General features: G+C 33.5%; 1 protein-coding gene across 2 annotated transcripts in view; it reads right to left on the bottom strand.

The window, feature by feature from the left end:
- Positions 1 to 20404, bottom strand: part of LOC109533996 (calcium uniporter protein, mitochondrial) — a 76192-nt gene that overhangs the window by 55486 nt on the left and 302 nt on the right. For both annotated transcript variants that reach the window (XM_048665250.1, XM_048665251.1), the window contains exon 2: positions 9398 to 9530. In XM_048665250.1, the coding sequence (XP_048521207.1) occupies positions 9398 to 9530 (133 nt within the window). The remainder of the gene's footprint in view (positions 1 to 9397; positions 9531 to 20404) is intronic.

The following is a 20404-nucleotide window of genomic DNA, read 5'->3' as shown; positions in this document are numbered from 1 at the left end:
AAGACCCCTTTCGAACAAATTCTTTTATAAGAAGGATGTCGCATAATTTTCTCTTCACTAGCATTGAATATTTTTAAATAGTTTAGTGTTTAACATAGATCTTTTTGCTAAACCTTCGTCAGCGTCGAAATCGATAGGTCAACTTTCAATCTGTTTATTTATTTGAAATAAGTATTTATAAATCAGAAACTTATATTATTGTCACTTTCAGGATCAGCGGAAAAGAGGTGCAATCCGTTGCTTCCCAAAGTTTTTTCCGGTATGGGTATAAATTTAAAAGAAAATTCAATATATTTTTTCAGATGTATTGTTTCAAACATTTAAATAAAATTCTATTAAAGTTCAACAGTATCTGCTTAAGAAGTCACGTGTTTTTATATAAGCAAAATTTAATTACATTTTTATCTGCCAAATTACGAAAGGTGCATTTTGAAACTTGAGGAAAATTTTAAGTCCATATTGAAAGTTTTAAACTGAAACAAACACGCCACATAAATAAAAAATACTATGAAAGTATTATTAAAAATCATTAATTAATGAATTGAGTAGATAATCAGACAACTGCAATTTTTGGCAAAATCGACTTAGATCTAGTCGTTTGCAATGGAAAATCTTATTTTAAATAGTCTTTTGTAAGTATTTACAATAAGCCAGGTTTAGAAATGTAAATAGTATGTTTATTGAACTATTTGTTTAACATATAACATAAAAAAGGTAATACACCTTTAACATTTTTAAACTGCTTAACTATTGAGTTGAATCCGATTTCCTCATTTTTGGAATTAAATTATGTTTGTCACATATTGTGAAAACGCCAAGAAACTGAAAATTGAAATCTGAATACTACTACTAATCGACACATACTTACGAGCATATTTCTAAAAAACGTCTTTCTTTGATTTACTTACTGAACTTATTACAAGTTGAGAGGCAGGAAACTAAAGAAACTTACGGCAGTTTACTTTATGAATGTTTCCTAACTTCTGCCTCGATGCAATAATTTTTACAAAACATTTTATTTCAGAAAACCCTTTGAAGATTTGACTGGCTTAAGTCTCCCGAACTACTACCCGGACTCAGAAGTTACAGATAACGTCTCCCTAACAGACGTCCAATCAACATACTCCCAAGATAAAATCAGGTACACTTCACTCAGCAATTTTCCTTGGGGAGTTTCTGAACAACCGGACAGCATTTCATACGATGAAAATATCGTATTAACAAAGAAACCCGAAAATCTCTATGTGAAGCCCCGAACCATAAGAGGACCTATTCCGTACCATAACTTTGCCTACGAAAAGCTTCCACAATTTAACAGTGAAAAACTGAAAGAACCAGAGAAAAGTTCTGAATCGACTCCCGAACAACAATCGAGCTTGGAATTTGAAACAAACACGAATTGTGATGAAATTAAACTAAACAACGAACATATCAGCAAAGAGAAAAGTAATTCAGAATTAGTAGACTGCGATAAACCAGAACCTCATTGCAAAGTGATTGGTAATGTTAGCAAAACTGACGCAAATCAAGTAGTTTTTCGAGCTGATTTAGAAAAAACACTTCAACCAGAAGTGATAACAAAAATCGAAAAAACTGATACTGATAGTGCCTCAAGAACAATTGAAGTTACTTCCTCATATGCGAGTAGCTCTGCTAGTCCAATAAAAACCTTAATAGAGTTATGTCATATCGAAAGCTCCGCACAATCAGAAGAGTTTAAAAGTATTATAGAATTAAAATCCCACAACGAAGAAGTTAAAAACCACAGTCATAATTATTTGAAAGAATTTTTAGAAACCCAAAAGGGATCCAAAAAACCTCTGCAAAGTTTCATTGTAAAGAAGTTTTCCAACCTAACGAGACGCCAATCCAAATCAAACTTAGTATCCAATCAGTTTTACTCTTTGCCTGATATTTCAGCAAGTAAAAATTTGCAAAAGTGTGAGAAAATCGATAGAAAACTTAGAAAATGCGAACGACTTGTGAAAGCTCCTGTTTCTGAAAACCGATTTATTGTTAATATTGGCAACCATTTTGATATCACAGCAAAAAGTAATATTCCAGTAGATTTCCAGGTTAAAATAGCCAAAGTTCCGAAAAGAAGCAAAAAGCAATCGATCAGCAATAAAGGTACAGAGAAGGAATTTGCCGAAGCGGTAAAAAGCATTAATAACACTCTGCTAAATAACGGATTTCGTATTGACTTTAACAATAATAAAACGCAACAAGTCAAATTGGAACTTAAATCAAGTAAATTGGAGAAAAAAAAAGACATGATGGACCCCGAAATTAAAGAAAAAGTTGACAACATGAGAACGTATTGGACGAACATCATGGGAACAAATGACTTAGAGAAATGTGACGAGGAAAAGGAATTAGAAAGTTCACCTTGTAAAATATTAGAGATTCAAACGAAAGTGAACAATGTGAAAAAGAAATTTCAACCCGATAAAGAAATAATCGAAGACAAGGAAATTTCTCCGAACAAAGTGCAACTGGCTAAGCAATTATTTGAACCAAAGCCAGTGCAGGAAAAGGTGGACAAAATATCTCCTGCCATTAAGGAAACTTGCAACTATTTCGAAAAACCATCCGTTATCAGAGAATCCAGTTGTTATGAAAGTTTAAGTCCAAACTCGGTTGAATTGGTAACGGTTAAACATAAAAACGCCACTGCTATTGAGCGCCCGCGCAAATCACCCAAGGATTGTGCTAAACCAAAAAAACCATTATCAAAAGCCAACAGTATTAATGTTCCAGAGTTCGATCATGTGAGGTATAAAGTTATCAAGCCAGAACTGTTCAACAAAAAAATTATTGCAAATTGTGAAAATCAGGCTCAATTCGATGGACTAATGCAATATCTGCAAGATTACAGCTTCCAAGAACTTCTGTTAGACAATAATATTGTGATAATAGAGCCGATTCGAACTAAAGTGCCACATCAAAATCAGAAAAATGTATCTAAAAATGATAAGAAAAACAACAATAGTGCCAACCAAGTCCCTGATGACAATAAAGATGTGGACTTTGACGATGTTAAACAAGGAATAAGGAAGCACTTTTTTTACCACCCAATCCGCGTTAACAAAGAAGTCAACGATGACGAACTTCCAAATCCAGATGTTGTCCGACAAGCCAGGCAGTTTTTTGAAAAGGAAGTACTGAAAATACAAAGCGATCGAGAGAACGGATTTGAGAAAGAGCAGTATAAAAATATTGGTGCAGATCCGGATAAAGATAAATGTAGTACTTCGAGCTCCGCAGCTTCAACGCTGTCTGATGCTGAAGAAGAGCCAATGTATGATTCTCTTGACCAAGAGTACTGCTGTACTACCGAATATGTTAGTGAAGATATATTAGAAAAAATTAGAGAGTACGGAACGACAGTCACCTACTATGGAGGTAGGGTGGTGAACCAGCACAATGGCCAACCAATATTGACGAAAGTCATTATGGAAGAGATAAAGAATAACGAAAAACGATGCATGGAATGCAATAGCTGTAGAAGGAGAAGCGTAGACAAAACTTTAAACGAAGTAAACAAGGAATATCAAGGTATTAAGTTCAAACTGATCAAATCCAATAGTTGCAACAGCAGACTAGAATTGGTAGGAGCAGCCAAGAATAAAGAATTAACCAAAGATAGCAGCAACAAGTTAGACGTTAATAAAAGGAGCGACAAAGAAAACAATTATTTGAAAGAATTTAATAATAACAATGATTCAAACGATATGAAATGTCTAAACATTGATAAAAATGCAATCAACGAAAACATAAAGTTAGCGAGCCAGCCAAGGATTATCGGTGAAGAACGAAAGATACCAGACAAAATATATGGAAAATTGAGCGAGATAAACAACGAGCAACCCAACACTGAATTCCAATTAAATGGAAAGGGTGATGAGAAAATTAAAAACTATGACTATCACGAAAAAATTAAATCAAACAGACGTCCATGCGATATGGAGTTTGAACCATATGAGGTAGCTTCAAAATAAAATTAAATAATTAAATATCTGAAACCAGTTAAATGTTGATAACCAGTTTTCACTGCTATCGGATATATTTAGGTAAACATTATTATTTTTATTATTATTACTGTTATTATCTTATGATTTATAATGTTACGTCTTTTGTGTAAATAATTGCAACGAATACCAACTGTAAAATATTAACTAAAAGATCATTCTAAACAAAATATACATATGAGAACATATGTGTTTTGTGTTAAATTAATTGTAGTATTTTTTAAACTCATATAAGCAACTTTATTTAGTAGATAGGTAGGGCCTTTCTATATGAATAAACTATTTCAGCAATGATTAAGCAAATATTAAATAACAAATAGTAATTTCCTATTATAGATAAGGTTTGGGAAGTGTAGCATTAATAGATTAACGGTTAATAGATTAATGGTATGAACAAGTGTAATAAATTCGGCGACAATGAAAGATGTATGGAATGCTTATCGTTTATTTTACGACATAGGCATAGATTTTTGAAATATAAATAGATCTAGATCATAGTGCGAGTTTTATTTAAACAAAACATCATAAAAGAAGTTGCTTTAATCCACATATCGATATCCTAATGCTGATAGGTTGTAAGCTAATTTAATCAATTGGTACATGGGTCACTAAAACCTTCTAATAATTGCTTGCTCGTGTAATGTTTAATTTTCTCAATGTTCATCGGTTATTTATTTCTGTACTTCATTCTTTCTCATAATTATTATTAACAGCAAATAGTAATGCACGATTTTTCGTCTCTAACGCAAAAACATTTTTTTTGTGGGTTTCGTCCTATAAACATTGGGGCGTCGATATGTACGTACAGTAAATAAAAAAAAATTAAGTAGATTTCAGGAGTCACTTGAACCATGGGATCAAAGAAAAAAACTCATATGAAAAGCTTACTTTAAGCTTTTCATATGAGCTTTAGCTTTATATAAAATACTTTGAATGATAATTGAGTAATTCTTAAAGATTTTTGCTTTGCAACAAGACATCATTATGATAATCGGGTCGGCTCGCCCATTTTTTGCCAAGTCGAAATTCAAAAAAAGAATGGTCTTCACAATAAAAGATGTAAGACTGGCAAATTTTTATAGTTTATTTTTTTATAGTATATTTTAAAATTTATTTTAGGAAATTACACAATTATTTATTTTTATTTCTTTCAAATAATGGGGACAGGAACCAAAAACTCCTGCAAATAAAACATTTCCTACATCAAATAGAAAAGCAGAGACAAGAAATAATCCCTTGTCCCTGTAGAAAAGAGCAGAACATCATTTAAAGAGAAACGTCACAGAAACTGGAGAACGAAGGGAGAACTTCACATCTTAACAATCTGTGCAGTGACATATTTACATTACATTTATATACAGAGTGAGAAAAATGGGGTAATTGCTTTTGAGCTGTTGTTTTGTATATAGTTTATAATTCGTAATAAAAAAGTATGTATTATGTATGAATTGCACACAATTCATTGCGTTCTATTTGCATGCAATACTTCAGACGTAAGTAGTGTTAGTCAGAGTTTGGAGCGATTCTACTGCTTTAAGGGCAGTTTTTTAGTATACTGTAAGTGCTGTATCGTCGCGTATTGTAAAATGTATGCGGTTTTGTATACGTAATTTCTGTCTCAAAAAATGGTATTATACAGGGTAATTCAAAATTGGCGTCATTACTCTTAAGATGTTAAAGGGGTTCACTTAGAGAGAACGAAAAAATAATTAAAAAATGTTTTGAAAATTTCCTAGAAGATATTAACAGTTGAAAATGGAATTTCAACTTCTTTGCGCCTGTGGTGTTGAAATGCAAAAGAACTTTTTTTGTCAACTGAGAGCATATGGAACTTTCTCCAATTTTGCATTGTTTCATTTGCCACCCAGTAGAAACTTAATATAAACCACTATTTTTTTGCAAAAACACGCACTAACCGAAAATGTATTGCACTAAATAACGCTTCAAACAGAAATCAAATCGCTCTCAGAATCAGAATTTATCCATTTCCAAAAATAGTCGACATTTTTCCGTGTAACGTATATTTTGTTGAGCAGTTTAGTTTATGAATCTCTCTCAATAGACAAAAGAACGTTTAATTTCTTATTCTCGCAAATCGAGAATCGATCAGATCTGGGAAGGTCTTCTACGTGCCCCACTTGTCTAAATTTTCTTTCAAGGCTGCAATATTTACCTGCCCGGATATTGGCATTAACAATTTATTCGAAAAACCTTGTTTAGCGTTGCTGTTCGATTGCCGAGACTTTTTCCATCTTCTCCATAGTTTTTTTTATTATGAATTTAACAAAATTTTGTCATTTTCGCGATGCAAGCTGGGGCATTTTGCAGGATATTAATAAATCTACAATTATATGAAAGAATTCAAACTTTCTGAAAATCCAAAATTTTGCTTGTGTAACCATTTTCATTGACTTGAATTATGGACTTACAGAAGCAATAAGTAAAATTTATGATTAACCGAAGTTTAATAACCAAAGAAGAATAATTGATTCTAATGCTTTGATAGCATGAGCTATAAAAGCCTTAGAATCAATTAACATTAAAATTAAATTTAATGTCAGTGGGTTAAAGCACCTTGGATGTGAAAGCGGACATTAAATTGGGAAAACACACAGACCTCAAAATACCATCGCGACTATTTTTACTTGGATAGAACGATGTGCGAAAGTCTAAAAATATGTGTTACCACACACAAGCTACAAAACAATATTTCTACAAATCGGTCCTCTTATTTATTTTTCGAAGATACAACTTTCATTCAAGATTAAAAATTCTTCTGTACACTTATGAAATAGTCTCTTATCTAATCTTACAAACATTTTCATTCAAATAAGACAGTGTTTTGTTTATTTGTAAATTTAATTTAAGGCTATTTTTTCACTATTTTAAATTCGCCGGAATGCTGCGCGATTGAAAACTGGCGTCATGCCTTTGTAAGTGTGGTCTGGGGGGTATTTGAAGAGTTGTGAAAAATAGAAAGACAAATAATTATCACCAAAATTTGCAATTTTTGTAAAAGGCTGAATAAGAACAAAGTATGCGATGCGTCTGAAAAACACAACTTTTTTCTCAACATGGTAAATATTTGTTGCCTTAGGCGTAAATCAACAGACGTAAAACTATTTGGAAGAATAATTAGATGAAAACAAGTCAAATGTTATTTGTTTACAATTGATTTTCCAAAGCCTGCCCATCCCAGAGTTTTGCCCATCTTTATTCATACTTGAAGAGTGTAAACAAGTTATTTAGATACGATAGACCTTCATCTGGTATTGGGTCAAAGGGACTGAATGAGTTTTAGTGAATTTTGCGACAAAATGAAGTGAAAGAAAGGATAAGATGCTGAAAAAAGAAAGCGAAGAACAGTAGTAAAGCATACGTGATTCAATGAGGCAGTAGTAACAAGCAAGTCGCGTGACATGAGAAAACACTTTGAAAAAATTATTTAAAGTACTCGACGTGCTTAATGGGATTAATGCATGATGGCAACATCAAACGAAGAAGACATGGAAATTATAAAAATCCAGCAAACAGTAGGAGATCCAGTAAACAAAATAAACAAAAATAAATTTAAAAAAAACTGAGAGATCTGAAAAAGATTGACACTTATTAAAAAATAAGGTGAAATACTTACCTCATTCTGAGCACAATCGTTAATTGGAAGAACTTACTAATGCAAAATATCGGTGTAATTGGAAAACGTGCAATATCAAACTCAAGCTTTTTTCCCAATACAACAAATGTCTATTATTCGCGATTGTCGGCAAATATTGATTGTGAGAATAACTTAGTATTCACTTGCCATTGAAAACGCTTCATTTAATGACTTGCCATATTGTTTTTCCGCTCATGAACTATTTGGAGTTCTATTGATGGGAAAGAATTGATATGTTTCCTCCTTTTAGCAGAGCAAACGTTTGGCGCTTTTTAAAACAAACTCCATTTTTCACTAAAAGACAATATTATCGCGCCAGCTCTGGAACAAAGCAGTTTGCGAATTTTATCTTATCTGACAGATGTGTTTCTTTTTGTTCAATTGCGAAATGATTCATGATTCAACTTCAAATTTCTCTTGCGTACAAGTTAATAATCGGGCATCGTTTGAATAACAACAAAGGATAATCGGCTCTGGGGACAATGTTCACCGACAAATGGAGGTTGTCGTTTATTTAACAACAAATTAGAACAAATTACAGTCCCGTTAGCGAAACGAATATATAGGTCACTTTCAACATGCAGTCTGATTTTTTATATACCTTAAATATTAGTATACTTTAATAATTGCCCATCCGCTAATAGAAAGCAAATTTCCATTATGCCGTGCATTTTTTTAAATTGTTGTTAAAATGTACTAACCAACAAATATATTAATATAAATCGATTAAAACTCACTTGGAAATGCTACAAATGCTTCTACCAACCATACAGCTGTTTGCAAGTTAATTTAAGATAACAATTGTTTAAAGTTACAAGACAACACAAACAACAAGACACAAGACACAATAAATGTTCTGCATTGGCTAACAAACTGCTAAACGTTGCTGAAAAGGCAAAACGACATTGATCAGATGTTTCTCTATGAGGTGATCCAAATCCCTACTTTCATGTGATTTTTCAAATTGGACAATGTTTCTTTCATGGTCTTTCTGATATGTTTGTTTGTTTGTGAACTTTTGTCTATTGATTTTTTAGAAAATGTTATCATTTTATATCTACAAGTAATTATAATAAACACTGTATCAACAAACAACTCTATTTAGATGAACCAATAATCCACGAATACGACAAAATAATTTCCTGATGATTGAAGTTAAATGCGCTGCAAAAGTATAGAAAAACAATAACGTCCTTACAACGTTCAATCGACGTGCCCCAGTAACCTCAGAAATCGTTATCAGTATACCGATAATTTAACGTAAATTTAAGGTCGAAATGACGTCCCGAAATTAATATACATAAAAAGTATGTAAGTTTGAAATATACCGTCTCGGTTATTTTCTATCTGATTCTTCCCGACATGGATCAAAAGCATTTTCGAATAACATGATTAGTTTCGAACGCAAATGCACATTGCTTCACTTTAAAACTTCCTTCGCACAAGATGCGATGTCATTTATCCTGTTTCAAATAACTTTAGCAACGACTTTAGCTCTGTTCGTGTCTCCCATGTTTTCGACTTATGTGACTTATGACTCTAATGCTTTTTAGCTAGAAGTTAAGTTTTTAATATGTGCTGCGAAAGCGGAATTGTTTTTACAATCTACTTCAGACATTATTTTTCTTATAATAAAATATTGCCAACCGTTACTTCTGTTTAAATCCAGCTGGTTATCAAAAACAATATTGAAAAAAATAGTGAAACTCACCTTCTTCCGAATCAGAGTCAGTTTCAGTGTCTGAGGAGGAACTTGAGGTTTTGTCTTTTTCATTCTTCTGCTTTGTTACTAAATTTACTGAAAAGTTAGTCCTAAACGGCCTAACCACTTTAACACGCGCACACTGAAACAAAGACAATTATATTACAATTAGCATAATATTCATAAATCGTTGTGTTTTGATCATCATAAAAATGCCTATATTTTGGTTTATACTTTATCATTTGTTAGTAAAATTAAATATATGTATTTGATAACATAAGTTTATTGAATAACTCGATAATCTGATGCAATTATGTGGCCTAAAAAAGACGTTGTTTAATGTGATCAACAGGAGTTATCACAAATTTCTGAAACGCCAAAGGTTTTAAAAGAGTTAATCGTTTGTAGTAATTGCTAAAAGGTGGTGAGTTTTTCGGGTTTCTATGCCGTCGTGGAATTTTGTTTTATGTTACCCAAGCACTAGTGGCTTTACCTTAGGAAGATAAATATGGTGTGAGTCTGGACTGTCTTAAGACAAATTCCATGCTAAAACTCACATTTCGATATATTTAGTGGTTTGCTGACACATGGTCATTTTAATCAAGCCTTTTATTGAGAAATTAAGTTACATAATTTGTACTATTTTCAGACTTTATTAAATCTAAATTTATAAAAAAATATATTTTCTAAGTTCAATTTCACTTAAAATTTATATTTCTTAGTAAAGAACACTTTATGCCTAGATATAGTATTCCTGTTGATGCGATCACTTACCATCAGCACGTCTTGAGCGACGTCATTCAAAAAAAGGGCAAATGATTAAAGGCATAAGATATGAAAAATTTGAGTTTATATTATCAAACGCCCCATAATTAATTAGTAGTCTAATCTTCTATTATACTAATCACTAATCTTCTATTGTTTCCATCAAAAGCTTTCTTAACTTTTCATCCCTAGTGGTTTTCAAAATTTAGTATCAAACAAAACGAAACATTACGCATCTAATCGTAAAACGTATAATCAGTTTATTGAATCAAGAACAGCAAAATTTTCAGTCTGCTTTAGATGACCTTTCTAGAAATACTTTATCCTTACCTTACTAGAAAGTGCAACTTAAATTGCGTTAAAAGAATATTTGGTTCGTTGTTTCTAATAGAGCTGCGCTGACGTGGCGGACGTGCCCTGAAGAAAAGCGTCTCTACTTGAACTACTGTCTACCGGATTTTACGATAGTTCCTAATTATGTGTGAGTGCTGTACTTGCACTCGTCCTGAAACTTGGCCAGAATATTTTCCCAAAGCATCTATACAAATAGATTGAGACTAAATACGTGCACTTTTTATAACCATTTAATAATTAAACGGCACAATTTATTACAGTTCTTCTCTATTTCTGGTAAAATGCGAACATTTGGTGGGTAGAGATGTAGTCCTTCTTCAACTACAACCTAATACCAAATTTCTTTAAACGTTCGAGATTTAAAAGTATGTGTGCGGACCCTTTAAACTATGTTCCATGACGGGTTAGTGCTTGATTCCATTAAGTACAATATAGTTTTAATAGTTGCTCATGAGTACTACCTTCAGTAGGACTTCAGCAATCAGCACTTCGGGCGCTGTCAGATCAATTTCACTTTTCAGAGAAAACTTTTTTGTAATGGTCTTTTTGCGAATCTGTTATGCCGAAGAGTTTGCCAATTTACAGTGACCAATGGAAGGTTAAGCACATGCCTTTTGAACACTTTTATACATTTCTAATTTTGAAGACTACAATTAAAAAACTAACCACACTTACGCTTTAACGCTACCTTCTCCAGTCCATAAATATATGAGGTAATTCAAGGATGCCGATGTGCTTCCTTCATGAGAATCTAATAGCGACGTAATTTTTCCTAATATGAAATTTGCTTAATTGTAACCAATATTGTTTCGTCACTGGTATCATCAGTTTGGCTTTCGCAAGAAACACTCTACAGTCGATCAAGTACATAGAATAACAGAAGTAATAGAAGAGAACTTATCAAAGTTTGTAAATGTTTTCTAGCATGATTCTATGGACTATCCGCATTTTTTTCGTTAAATCTGCTTCATTTTAAGTGTACTTTAAGGCAAAATTGTAAAGAATCCGAAAATCCGCCAGACATACATTACTTGAGCACCGGGCGTTCAATTCTCTTTACACTAGTTTGTTGCTTTTTGTTCAGATATTTTCGAATAATCGCGTTTCAAAGTTGTAGAAGCAATTAAACTTGCATGCATGAAGAAAAATGTCTACAATAAAACCCATGGGATCTACTTACGCACTATCTTATAAGTTGTTCAAAATGTTGTCTATTTTCCTGTAAACAATATTAAAGTCTACTTTTGAAGCCTCCCTAACATTGATAAGATATTTCCGGAAAGATCGATTGGCAGAAGGGTTTCAACTGAATGGCCTCCAAGAACACCGGATTGAACACTCTTTGACTTTTTTCTTTGGGGATATCTTAAGCCCATGGCTTATAAAACAGAACCTGCTGATATTGATGATCTTTAAAGGCGAATTGCAGCAGAATGCCGGTCAATTCCCGGTAAAGTGTTCCGAAAAATTAGAGAGGAGTTTGGAAACAGACTTTATTATTGTTTACAGCAAAATGGACAACATTTTGAACAATTTAATAAGATAATGCGTAAGTAGATGAGATAGGTTTAATTGTAGAAATTTCTCTTCGGCAAATAAAAAGTTATTTTTGTCGATGTAAAATAATCAATAAATAAGAAATAAGATCAAAATCAAAAATAAGAAATCAATGTTTAAACTAGATTTTCTTCCTGTTATTCAACGATTTTAACCTTTAACGATTTAACACTAACCTGAAAACCAATATCTGAATGCACACAAGTTTAATTGTTTCTACAACTTTGAAACGCGATTATTCGAAAACCTGTGAACAAAAATCAACAAAGTCGTAACTAATGTAAAGAGAATTGAAGGCTCTTTAAAACGATGTCCCACTTGACCCCTCTTCCCATTTAAGATTATAAGGGTGACATCTACCCGTCCTAGCGGGGTTGAAACAAGGAGGCTAGAAATATTCAGTCAAAGTGTCCCCCTTAGAAATAAAATTGCGGGTCTTTCCGATTTTTCATATTTTCAACTGCAAGAAAGATATTAAGGGTGGAAAGTTTTCAAATTGACACCCAGTATACTTGCGATATACCCATAACAAATAACATAAAAGTAGCAACATTTGCTGATGATGCATTTCTAGCAGTATGAAATTCTGCCCTGAATGCAATGAACTAAATTAAATGAAAATAAATCTGATAACATCTATTTTGCAAATAGAAATATAAATCATGTTGCGTTGGAATTAAATAACAAAATAATTCCTCGCGAAGAAACTAGTAAATATTTAGGACTTAAGCCGAGCTTAGATGCTTTAATGCCAAGCTTAGATGGAAAGTTCACGTTAAAATGAAGACTGAACCATTAAAACTCAAATATAAAAGCATGTAGTGGCTGCTGGGAAGAGGTTCGCAGCTTTCGATGAAAAACAAACTACTGGTTTACCAACAAGTCCTTAAGCCAGTGTGGACAATGGCATTCCGTTGTGAGGTTGTACCAAACAAAGCAATTTCAATTGCCTACAAGTGTTCCAGAACCGGGTAATAAAGTTTATTTGTTTGTTAAGGAACCCTGGTATGTTCGGAATGAGGATCGTGAGCTACAGATGCGGACAGTCAAAAAAGAAATAGCGAAAGCAACCAAGAGTCATGAATAGAGACTTCACAACCATCCGAGTGTTGAAGTGCTAGACATATTCAGAACCTAGTGAGGAGGCTCAAAAGGACTAAACGGTTTGAGCTTGTGGACATTAATATGGAATGAACCGTGAAAAAGCAGAGTACAGTGCGGTTTAACCATAACCGGTTAGTGCGCGAAAACGTGCAAAAACCTTTGATGGACCGCTAGGAATATCACAGTTAGCTAACTCTAGTAATTTGGGTTATATTTACGATGCTTGTTAATCTAAGATTAGGTGCATCAGCAAATAAAAAAAAAACTGTTATCACAATTATGTTTTATTTGAAATATTTTTCTATACCAGTAATTTGCCAAATGACTTTTTAATAACTCAAAAATATTGTTTTATAGCAAAGTCGAAATATCATGTTCAACAGCAACAGCATTATCTTAACACCATGTGTAATAGAAATTATTATCGAATTATTTGGTATTAGATATGAAAATTTCACTAGATATATTTTTCACTGTTATGGTCATTTGATAATGGCCCAATTTCACGGACTTGAATACATTTCAAATTGTAATAGAAACAGTAACTTGGGGGTATGTTTGACCAAAGCTTATTATTTAATTTCCAAAATCTGCATTTATTTTACAATCCACTGAACGGACCACCCCGTGTATCTCGAAATTTCCTTACGATAAATAGAGCTTTATTCTTACGTAATATAACATTTAGCCACAAAGCCCGAGTTCCGCACTGCAGGTTGCAAATGATAAGTCCCAGTTTTTAAGTCTTGTCCGTAAATGGGCTAAAACTGTTGCGGCTTTGCCGCTCTAACGTTTATCCATGCATACGTTTTAAAATAACAAGCATGAGGAATAAAACAGCGAGACTCCCGACAACACGACACATATCCATTTGTCTTATTTTCAACGTTACTGCACCTAAGTGAATCGGGTGTGAATTTCCGATAAGACTGAATTTATTTGCGAAACTTTTATTCAATATCAAATCTCATGCGAACCTATTAATTTTCTTTGCCGATCTAAATGGAATGAGATTCGCAAGATATAACCCTTACCGAATAATAGAGATATTTCCAAATCTCTCCGACCAATACGTATATCAGACGAGCTTTGAACGAATCCAGACCGCTTCGACTCTGCAGATTGCAGATAGCGTATTTATTTTGAGATAATGGGGGACTGTGGGGCGCGAGTGTAAATATTAGAATAATTAGAAAACTACACAAATAAAAAAAATGTATTTCCTATAGAGAAAGGCTATCGACCCAAAGGACTTTCTGCTACACAAATAAAACTTAATACGTACTTCTGATTTTCTGATAGTATGAGTATTTTACTTTTCCAGAACACGGAGTGCTTATTGCCCAGCTGAAGAGGCAGTTTCCGTTCACTATGTGCCTCGGATCAGCTGGTTTATTCCTTTGTCCCCTGCAAGATTCTGTTCATGTCCGTCAATATTATCATATCATCATCTCGCATTGTTTGTAAATTTGCTGTACACTGGCACAAGTGAGGTATTTGCTAATTTATTATCCGCTGTTTATACGAGTTAATTCCATTCTGACCGTTAATTTAATTCCCGTTAAACCAGGTAATTTGTTTTTGTGATTTGAATCGGACCATAAGAAAATCATTGCAAATAAAGTAGGTATAGCATAAACTAGAAGAGACCTCGCTTAGAGAAATCGTATGATTTAATTCCAGTAGCAAGCGAATGTATTCGAGTATACTCAAATCAGCCCCACCACTTTCATATGTTGCTGCCAATAATCTGAAACTTGCCTTATTTACACTATCCACAATTAATTTCAATGGTATAATGGAATATTTTTTTCAATACCTCAGCCTACGTAACTTGTCGTTCTTTAAACCACTCTACATGAAAACATGAACAAATCGATGATAAACAAAGAGCGATTAAGGAATATACAGCTAAAAGTACGGAGGTAAACGTATCTGCCCCTACTTAAAATTTTCCTCAAGCAGAATTATCTAAGCTTTATTGCGCCTCGAATGTTGCGATCGCAGTTAAATGTAGGAGGACACAAAGTGAAGGCAAGAAGACTACGAATAATGTACAACTAAACAAGAAATTGGTGTACTTAAAAACAGAAATGTAACTCATAACACCGAAAACCCGCAAACCTAAGTGTTAGTTTCATTCGTTTACTTGCTTCGCGTAATTATAATATAATCATTTTTTACATCCACCCTGTGAAGTAAGTTATTACTTATTTTCCGTTGTACTAATCAGTGGCGGCGCCAGCTTTATTTTCCGCTTGGGCGAAAGCCGGCGGAAAATTTTTGATGATAGATGATTGAAGATGGGCAGGAGATATTTATTATCGGATTTTTTAATTGTAAGAGTTGGATATAATATATCTGTTTTATAAAATATTTTGTTTCCTTCTTTGGCCGAATAAAATATAAAATATTTTTTTAGTTATTTTGATTTGACATACAAGCGTTGTAAAGATTAATTTTAGTAAGCACTGATAACGACATGTTTTTGTCAAACAAGTTGCTAACAGAGTTTGAAAATACCTTGGGTGTCCCAATATGAATTTACAATACAAATATTTTACGAGACTTTATCTACTTTCGTAGAACAACGAAATAAATGTTTCAAAAATATATTTCACAACTGTAAACATTTTTTAAACGTTATTATGTTGGACACAAATGCTGAATGAAATTCGCTGCAACACTAGTATTGTAATAAAAACTATTATAAACAAATCTATTTTTTGAATTGAATTCCTTTTACTAAACGAAAGAAGATTTTAAATCTTTAAATTAACAAATAACATTATAAACATTGAAGAAAACTTTAATAAGGTAGTGAAATGATTCAATAATGAAATAGTTATTCATGCAGAACATTAGAAGAGGCATTCTTCTATTATTATGCTTACCAGCAAACGAACCTACAACTAACTCTAAATCTATTTTTGCGATATAATTTTCAACAAACAAAATGCTCAAGTCACTAAGCCTATCCTGACTCATAGATGCTCTTAAATATTTTTCATTTCTCTTTAAAGTGCTGAAAGGTTTTTCAAAACTTGCACTGGAAGATGGTACTGTTAATGCCATATTAGATAGTTTATTCATTTCATGGAAGACTAAACTAAAATCTTGCAAAAGAAGTGTGAGAGAGTTTATTTTTAGAGTCTTTGTGATTTCATACCTCATAGTGGTATCTGGCAATGACTTTGTATCGTTTCCAATTGAAACTATATCACATTGGTAATGGTTAGCTACATAAATAAAAGTTCTAAGTTTAAAAAATGGATTAAATGTACTAAATCATGTTTTTAAATCCAGCTTTTGTTTCTGTAGCTTTTTCAGTTCTTGTAGCTTTCATTAACAAAACCTAAACTGCTGGTTCCACTTTGTTTGAAGACAAATCTACAAGGGAAAACGGAATACAGGATCTTTGAGAATGCTGTACTTAATCCAAGAATACATGATATAATAACTGGACTTAAACCACCCCCAGCGCTGCCACTTGTACTAATAGAAACATTTTCAACTGAATCAGTCTTTTTTCCTAGGTTGACGAGGTATACAATGAGACTTTGTTTTAGTGAATGTGACAGGAAAGTTTTTTTTCTATCGTATTTTTTTCTTTTAGAAACTAATTGTATGATAAGTATACAAAGTAATTCAGGCTAGACGACACCAAAGATTGCCGCTGGACTAGTTGGTTTGCTGACCCTGCATCGGGTGTAGCTATTACTAGATTTAACCCACTTTTGCAATTTTTTAACTGATATTTCCTGAATATTGTTACGGAGTTTTATCATGATTTACATTGCTTAAAGAAAACTTAAAGTGTCTTACATTTTTGTTGTTTCATAAAAGTTAGGACCTGCAGATTTTCTTAAAAATTAAATTCCAATAAACAATGAAGAGGACTGTTTCTAACACTAAACGGACAAGTTATTATTAATTTGTTAAAATTGAATTTTAAACCGAGAACGGGTCAAGGGTTCTAGGGAAACAAGATTTCAATTGTTTTGATCTGCTAATTCTGGAGGCCAATGGCCTTTTTATACTGCAAATTCCTTTGTTCAACCGTCCAATTTCGGAAACTCCCACAATTTATGGGCGGGGTCAAAACATAAAAGATTCTCAAAGAGTTAGTTTGTCTGGCATTAATTTTGAGAAGTACTTTTAACAAGGATAAACTGAAACATTGGACGCACGCACTTATGCCAGGCAACCAATTTCTTTTGGAAGGAAGCATTGGAATTGAGTTTTCATCAAAAACGCAAGTAAATGGAACAGAAAGAAACAATTAGCGTTTAACCAAAACTGGAGACGGGCATTGCGCTGCGCATTAGCGATGCTTAAATACCGTGCGTCCCTCTTGCCCCACTCTACTCCCATCTTCATTCCTCAGGCACATGATTCTATAAATACAGCAGTAGCACCGTTCAACAAGCACTCATCGGAAAGGGACACGGAAAACAACTTCAACCATTACCTCATCATCGATATTGATAACATTTACCGCATAGTTGGTCGAAAAATCAGGAAGGAAATCAACTGATCATTATACATTTGATAATTTTAATGTTTCTATCAATTTGTTGTTTTTTGTCAAACGCCGTCGTCGTTCGAAAAACGACACTTTTCGCCATTGTATTGCCTCCTCCCTACTTTTATAGGTGTTCGAAGAGTCCGCCCTAATTATGCATACACATTTCAGCTATGTGCGTAGAGTTCGTTGTTTCCTTTTTCTCAAGTGTTTACTGAATTATTTCGAAAATTATTCTTGCTTCCATGTCTTGAGTTAATGTTGGCTCCTATTTATAAACTTCAGTGTTAACGTGACCCCATAGGAAAAAGTCAATTGGTACCATATCAGGTGATCTAGGTGACCATTCAATTGTATCGGTTGAAAGTCAACTATCAGAATGCCTCGTGTCACGTACTTGCGGAGGGAGAACTTGTAATTGTTCCTTATGGGGATACAGGAAGATTCTTAGCACTTGAACAGTACATATTTGGAGCAGAGCCTTCCAGGAGTACTCGGATCATTGCGCAACATTCCCAGGCAACTATGCACCGGACCCGAGGAACGACAACATCTATACCATGTATGTAAGATGCAGAGGACACATTAAATCTCTGATCTACCAAACACCGGTACAAATTGAGCAGGAGTTAATTAGCGGAATACGAGATGCTGCTCAAAATGTAAGCCCAGTGATGCTGCGAAGAGTGCACAATAACGTGATTACATGGGCACAAACATGTTTGGAGTTAAAGGAGCAGCACTTCGAACACCTCTTGTGAGTTGTCCACATTTCAAACGGTTCTTTCAAACCCACAATTTCATATCTAAAAATTTCGTTTTACCACCACTCACCAACATGTTTTTCTTATTTGTGCGTTCCTGACTTTCTTTTTCTTCACTTGCCGTGGGTTTAATTGTAAATAGGCCATTGAGCCATAACTTTTTATAGGAAGTCTTGTTGAAATATGTTGAATTTACCGGTTACTTTAACCTATCTCATTTTCACTTGAGCTTTTGATATTTATAAGAAACAACAGGTATTTACGCAACGTTAATACTGCAGATTACCTTGAAAAACATTGTTGCCGACCTTCCCTATACAGCCCCAGAGGAATGGCTACGAGGACAGCTAGATGAATTCGTTAGATTTTCCTATCAGATTTTTATGTGGTCCAACGTAACTTGTAATGTTATGATGTTTATTTCAATTTAGCGCTGACCTAGATTGAACTGCTAAACACTAGATATCATAGGGTCTCAAGAATCAAGCTGATTTTTTCGAACCCTCTATATATCCTTGTTGGCCTCCTGTCTTTTTGGGCAATGTACGAGAACTTGACTGGCTGGAGCTGATTTCAACTCGAGAATATTAATTATTATGCATTGATTGAATAGCAAAAAACTTTCTGGGGTTCTTGATTGAGCCCCTGCTTCGCATCGCTCTCTATTCCGCGGGTCCTCTCGAGGCCGCCTTTTCTATTAGTAGGAAAACCCGGCCATTGCTCATTTTACTTACGCTGATAGAAAATCATAAAATAAAAGCAAAAAACCTTAAACATGGTTTATTTGTAATCTTAGTCTAAGTTCGTTATAAACGGAAAGTGAATATACAACTAACCTAAAAAGTGATCGTTATATCCGGAAGTTCGTTATAAACGGGTTCGTTAACACCAGTAAAAAAATACGTTGGTCTTTATGGACGACGTTTCAATTAAAGGAAAAAAGTTCGTTCTAACCGGAAGTTCAATATAACCGGGTTCATTATAAGCGGACTTTACTGTACTTGCTATATTTTTCAAAACTTTTTTTCCAAAACCTTAAATTATAAACCTTACTTTTTATTTTAAAGGTTTATACAATTAATGGTTCAAGTGAACGCTGGATTAAGTAGCAGCGATGCAATTATTCACCAGAAACGTGTGATTCAAGGTAGGAAAGTACCTATTGACAATTTAGCATTTTATCAACCTTGTTGAAAGCCCTTTCAGATAGCAAATAACATATGAGGTATTCCAGTTAAATAGAATTCAGTAAGTTAGTAATCTTCATGAAAAACTAGACCTTATATTAAAAATATTCCTATTTGAAAGACAACGTTGATACAGGGTGTTCATTTAAAAAAATATAAGTTTGACCTGTCACGAATTTTTGAAAACACCCTGTAAATCGAAAATAATTTTCACAAATTAACCAACTGAAAACAACTTTTCAAAATTACACTACAGTTATCAGTAATTGTAATCTTCCATCGCGTCTTGGTTTTCTACTTCTTGCTGGGTACTTTAAGCTTCTTTTCTTCAAGTGCCTGTCTATTTATCTATTATTTCGACTTTTGGCTCACTTAATCACACAACCTTGCCGGGATTGCTGATAATCTTAATCCGTTCATCGTTGTTAAAGTAGCAGATCCAGCCCATACGTAAATATTTGTAAAACAAACTAGGTATACATGGACTAAATGCTTAAAAGATAGTTGCAAGTGTTGACAAAAAAACAAGGCTGCCAAAAATGTCCAGCGTATTTTTGGGCGCATCTATTAAGCTCCGGTGCCTGTGTTTATCCGGATTAATCTTTAAAGCAGCTCTTCTGGTAAAGACACTTGTTTCAGACAATAATAATTGTCAGATAACCTCAATTTCGGTGCAACTCTTGTGGATGTTAAATTCTAAAAGTACTACTTAATAACGAATAGTATAAAATTATCCACTCAGAAATATATATTTACGTAG

Source organism: Dendroctonus ponderosae, unplaced genomic scaffold, assembly GCF_020466585.1.
Source record: "Dendroctonus ponderosae isolate FM_Combo_2020 unplaced genomic scaffold, Dpon_F_20191213v2 Dpon_F_20191213_3, whole genome shotgun sequence".
In the NCBI taxonomy this organism is placed as follows: Eukaryota; Metazoa; Arthropoda; class Insecta; order Coleoptera; family Curculionidae; genus Dendroctonus; species Dendroctonus ponderosae.
The sequence above is the reverse complement of the archived record's forward strand: the minus strand, read 5'-3'. Positions and strand labels throughout refer to the sequence as shown.